The 5,589-nt window shown below is 62.1% G+C and overlaps 1 protein-coding gene across 1 annotated transcript in view; it reads left to right on the plus strand.

Annotated features, from left to right (window-relative positions):
* The first annotated feature begins 3,834 nt into the window (after positions 1-3,834).
* The window catches only part of SEMA6B (sema domain, transmembrane domain (TM), and cytoplasmic domain, (semaphorin) 6B), a 16,842-nt gene continuing 15,087 nt past the window's right edge, over positions 3,835-5,589 (plus strand). The window contains exons 1-3 of the mRNA XM_014949657.1: positions 3,835-3,864; positions 3,908-4,061; positions 4,200-4,370. Of these exons, the coding sequence (XP_014805143.1) occupies positions 3,835-3,864; positions 3,908-4,061; positions 4,200-4,370 (355 nt within the window). The remainder of the gene's footprint in view (positions 3,865-3,907; positions 4,062-4,199; positions 4,371-5,589) is intronic.

Here is a 5,589-nt window from a genome sequence, read left to right on the forward strand (position 1 = left end):
GCTCGCTGTCACCACCCAGCATTGAGGTGGGGGGGGGACACACAATGACACCAGACCCCCCCCTCCCACCCCCACCTTGGGGTTACAGGCGCCCCAGGCTGCAACGCGACCACCCCGAGCCCCAAATCCCACCCGGCGTGGGGGATGGGGGGGGATTCTCAGGTGGCTGATATATGCTGAGCCCTTCCCTTGGGGCTGCTTTTTGGGGTGTCCGTGTCCCTGCCCCCCCCCTGGTGCCTGGGGCTGCTTAAATTTGGTGATTTTTCTGCCTCTGGGGGGGAGGTTGTGGCGTGGGGACATCATTACCCAAGGATGATGGCTCGTTTGGGTAACGAGGCTCGATCAGGAGCCCCCACTGGCCACTAAAGGGGGGGCTTTGGGGGAGCCCCCTAATTCAGCTCAGGTGGGACCCAGGTGTTTGCTCCTTGGGCAGGTGGGGAAACTGAGGCACAGACCCGTCCCATGGCTGTGGCTGTCCCCAGGAGGCCACCGGGGAGGTGAATCCGTCTGTGCCCCTGGGGACACGTCCCTGGTGGCTGGGACACTGTGGGGACAGGACTGGGTGTCCCTGGGGTCTATGACACCTTGGGGACACTGTTGGATGTCCTTGAGGGCTGTGATGCTGTGGGGATGGGGCTGGGTGGTCCCTGGGGTCCGTGACACCTTGGGGACATTGTTGGATGTCCCTGCTGTCCATGACACTGTGGGGACAGGGTCAGTTGTCCTTGGGGGCTGTGACTCCGTGGGGATGTTTTTGGGTGGTCCCTGGGGTCTGTGACACCTTGGGGACACTGTTGGATGTCCTTGAGGGCTGTGAGTCTTTGGGGATGGGGCTGGGTGGTCCCTGGGGTCCGTGACACCTTGGGGACATTGTTGGATGTCCCTGCTGTCCATGACACTGTGGGGACAGGGTCAGTTGTCCTTGGGGGCTGTGACTCCGTGGGGATGTTTTTGGGTGGTCCCTGGGGTCTGTGACACCTTGGGGACACTGTTGGATGTCCTTGAGGGCTGTGAGTCTTTGGGGATGGGGCTGGGTGGTCCCTGGGGTCCGTGACACCTTGGGGACATTGTTGGATGTCCCTGAGGGCTGTGCGGAATGTGATGCTGTGGGGATGGGGTTGGGTGGTCCCTGGGGTCATGACACCTTGGGGACATTGTTGGATGTCCCTGCTGTCCATGACACTGTGGGGACAGGGTCAGTTGTCCTTGGGGGCTGTGACTCCGTGGGGATGTTTTTGGGTGGTCCCTGGGGTCTGTGACACCTTGGGGACACTGTTGGATGTCCCTGAAGGCTGTGATGCTGTGGGGATGGGGTTGGGTGGTCCCTGGGGTCATGACACCTTGGGGACATTGTTGGATGTCCCTGAGGGCTGTGCGGAATGTGATGCTGTGGGGATGGGGTTGGGTGTCCCTGGGCTCTGTGACACCTTGGGGACATTGTTGGATGTCCCTGCTGTCCATGACACTCTGGGGAATGGGGTCAGTTGTCCTTGGGGGCTGTGACCCCCATGGGATGTTTTTGGGTGGTCCCTGGGGTCATGACACCTTGGGGACATTGTTGGGTGTCCCTGAGGGCTGTGATGCTGTGGGGATGGGGTTGGGTGGTCCCTAGGGTCCTTGACACCCTGGGGACATTGTTGGATGTCCCTGAGGGCTGTGGGGATGGGGTTGGGTGGTCCCTGGGGTCCATGACACCTTGGGGACATTGTTGGGTGTCCCTGCTGTCCATGACACTCTGGGGAATGGGGTCAGTTGTCCTCGGGGGCTGTGACCCCGCGGGGATGTTTTTGGGTGGTCCCTGGGGTCCGTGACACCTTGGGGAACATTGTTTGATGTCCCTGAGGGCTGTGATGCTGTGGGGATGGGGTTGGGTGGTCCCTGGGGTCCGTGACACCGTGGGGACATTGTTGGGTGTCCCTGAGGGCTGTGATGCTGTGGGGATGTTTTTGGGTGGTCCCTGGGGTCTAGACACCTTGGGGACATTGTTGGGTGTCCCTGAGGGCTGTGATGCTGTGGGGATGGGGTTGGGTGGTCCCTAGGGTCCTTGACACCCTGGGGACATTGTTGGATGTCCCTGAGGGCTGTGGTGCTGTGGGGATGGGGTTGGGTGGTCCCTGGGGTCTATGACACCCTGGGGACACTGTTGGATGTCCCTGGGGGCTGTGGGGATGGGGTTGGGTGGTCCCTGGGGTCCGTGACACCTTGGGGACATTGTTGGATGTCCCTGCTGTCCATGACACTCTGGGGACAGGGTCAGTTGTCCTTGGGGGCTGTGACCCCCATGGGATGTTTTTGGGTGGTCCCTGGGGTCCATGACACCCTGGAGACATTGTTGGGCGTCCCTGAGGGCTGTGGGGATGTTTTTGGGTGGTCCCTAGGGTCTGTGACACCCTGGGGACATTGTTGGGTGTCCCTGAGGGCTGTGGGGATGTTTTTGGGTGGTCCCTAGGGTCTGTGACACCCTGGGGACATTGTTGGATGTCCCTGAGGGCTGTGATGCTGTGGAGATGAGGCTGGGTAGTCCCTGGGGTCCGTGACACCTTGGGGACATTGTTGGATGTCCCTGCTGTCCATGACACTGTGGGGACAGGGTCAGTTGTCCTCGGGGGCTGTGACCCCACGGGGATGTTTTTGGGTGTCCCTGGGGCTGTGACACCGTGGAGATGGGGCCAATTAACCCTGGGGACTGTGACACCCAGGGGATGGGGTCAGTTGTCCCCAGGGACTGTGACACCAAGGTCAGGTCCTACTGGGGTCATGTCCTACCCGGGGGGGCTGTGACACCGTGGGGTCGGGGTCAGGTGTCCCCGGAGGCTGTGACACCACAGGGGGGGACCGGGATGGGGACAGTGCCGGGTCTCACCCAGGGCTGGTGACACCAGAGGGGACAGGGACGAGTCACCCCACTGGCGCTGCCGGGTGTCCAGGCGCCGTGACCCCCAGCCCCACACAATGTCACCCGTCCCCGCTCCCCGCAGGGGACACGGCGGCAGGAGGGCGACGGTTCGATCGCACCCGCTCCCTGCTCTCAGGGAATTGATAATCAATTAAATCCCTGCCTGGCTGTTAATTACCCAGCCCTACCCCCATCCCCGCTGCCCCACGGGGATGGGTGGCAGGACAGTGACGGTGGCCTGGCGCGGTGGGGGGACGGTGGCATCGGGGCTGTCCGGGTTGGAGGGGGGGATGTGTTGTGGCACGTGGTGCTCCAGTGTGTCCCCAGGGATTTTCCGAGCTGTCCCAGTGGCATTTCGGATGCGGAAGTCTCACTGGCTTCCCCTATGTCCCCATGTCCCTGTGCCCTTATGTCCCCATGTCCCTATATCCCTATATCCCCATGTCCCTGTGTCCCCATGTCCCTGTGCCCTTATGTCCCCGTGTCCCTATATCCCTATATCTCCATGTCCCTGTGTCCCTGTGCCCTTATGTCCCCGTGTCCCTAAATCCCTATATCTCCATGTCCCTGTGCCCTTATGTCCCCGTGTCCCTATATCCCTATATCTCCATGTCCCTGTGTCCCCATGTCCCTGTGCCCTTATGTCCCCGTGTCCCTATATCCCTATATCTCCATGTCCCTGTGTCCTTATGTCCCTATATCCCTATATCCCTATATCTCCATGTCCCTACGTCCCCATGTCCCTGTGCCCTTATGTCCCCATGTCCCTAAATCCCTGTGTCCCCATGTCCCTGTGTCCCCATGTCCCTGTGTCCCCATGTCCCTGTGCCCTTATGTCCCCATGTCCCTATATCCCTATATCTCCATGTCCCTATGTCCCCATGTCCCTTTGTCCCTCTGTCTCCACGTCCCTATGTCCCCATGTCCCCAGCCTTGCCATGCCGCTGTCTTCATTCCCCTGTGGCTCGGTGGGTGGCAGCCACCAGTGAAGCCCCAGTTTGGGCCCAGTAGCCCCAGTGCAGAGCCGCGCAGGCGCTGGGGGCGCGGGGGCCGCTTTTTCCCAGCATATTTGAAATTCTTCAGGCAGGGAAGGACTCTCCTCCCTCTCCCCGATCCCAGCCTCATCCCAGCCCGGCCCCTCGCCGCTGGCACCAGCCCAGCACCAGCAACTTAAACCCCCCCCTCCCAGTTCCCCCAGAACCCCTCAGGACCCTGGCACCGGTGGTGGGTTGGGGGTCCGGGTGGGTGACGCAATGGGGAGGGAACCCAGGGGTCTGGGTGGGTGCTGTCCCCCCCCTCCCAGCACCTCTCCCCCTGCCCGCAGGTGCGGTGGGGTGCCCACCCGTGGCGGGGGACACCATGGGGCCACCCCCCCGTGTCCCCCTGGTCCTGCTGCTCCTGCTGGCGGTGGAGAGGACGGTCCGGGGCACCTTCCCCGAGGAGCCCGGCCCCATCGCCGTGGCCCCTGAGGACTGTGAGTGCCCACCTTGGGGTGCAGAGGGGGGTCAGGGGGCTGTATTGATGTACGAGGGGGGGACATGGGTTGGCACGGAGCAGGGGGGGGAGTTTTGGGGTGCAGGAAGAAGGGGACACCCATGGGAAGGGGGTTTGGGATGAGGGCAGGAGGGGGGCACCTGTGAGAAGGGGTTTTGGGGTGGTTTGGGGTGAAAGAAGGAGGGGGCACCCATGGGAAGGGGTTTTGGGGTGCTTTGGGGTGAAGGGAGGAGGGGGCACCCATGGGAAGGCATTTTGGGGTGAAGGCAGGAGGGGGGCACCCATGGAAGAGGTTTTGGGGTGCTTTGGGGTGAAGGGAGGAGGGGGCACCCATGGGAAGGCATTTTGGGGTGAAGGCAGGAGGGGGGCACCCATGGAAGAGGTTTTGGGGTGCTTTGGGGTGAAGGGAGGAGGGGGCACCCATGGGAAGGGGTTTTGGGGTGCTTTGGGGTGAAGGGAGGAGGGGGCACCCATGGAAAGGGGTTTTGGGGCGAAGGCAGGAGGGGGCACCCATGGGAAGAGGTTTTGGGGTGAAGACAGGAGAGGGGCACCTGTGAGAAGGGGTTTTGGGATGCTTTGGGGTGAAGGCAGGAGGGGACACCTATGGGAAGGTATTTTGGGATGAAGGCAGGAGGGGGGTACCCATGAGAAGAGGTTTTGGGGTGCTTTGGGGTGAAGGCAGGAGGGGGCACCCATAGGAAGGGGTTTAGGGGTGAAGGCAGGAGGGGGGCACCCATAGGAAGGGGTTCAGGGGTGAAGGCAGGAGGGGGCACCCATGGGAAGAGGTTTTGGGGTGAAGACAGGAGAGGGGCACCTGTGAGAAGGGGTTTTGGGATGCTTTGGGGTGAAGGCAGGAGGGGACACCTATGGGAAGGTATTTTGGGATGAAGGCAGGAGGGGGGTACCCATGGGAAGAGGTTTTGGGGTGCTTTGGGGTGAAGGGAAGAGGGAGCACCCATGAGAAAGGGGTTTAGGGGTGAAGGCAGGAGGGGGCACCCATAGGAAGGGGTTTTGGGGTGAAGGCAGGAGGGGGCACCTGTGAGAAGGTGTTTTGGGGTGCTTTGGGGTGAAGGGAGGAGGGGGCACCCATGGGAAGGGTTTTTGGGGTGCTTTGGGGTGAAGGAAGGAGGGGACACCCATGGGAAGGGCTGGGTGAGGGCATTCCCCCCGACTGGCTGGGGGAACCAGGGTGGGGGGGG

Source organism: Calidris pugnax, unplaced genomic scaffold (genome assembly GCF_001431845.1).
Source record: "Calidris pugnax isolate Ruff unplaced genomic scaffold, ASM143184v1 scaffold173, whole genome shotgun sequence".
In the NCBI taxonomy this organism is placed as follows: domain Eukaryota; kingdom Metazoa; phylum Chordata; class Aves; order Charadriiformes; family Scolopacidae; genus Calidris; species Calidris pugnax.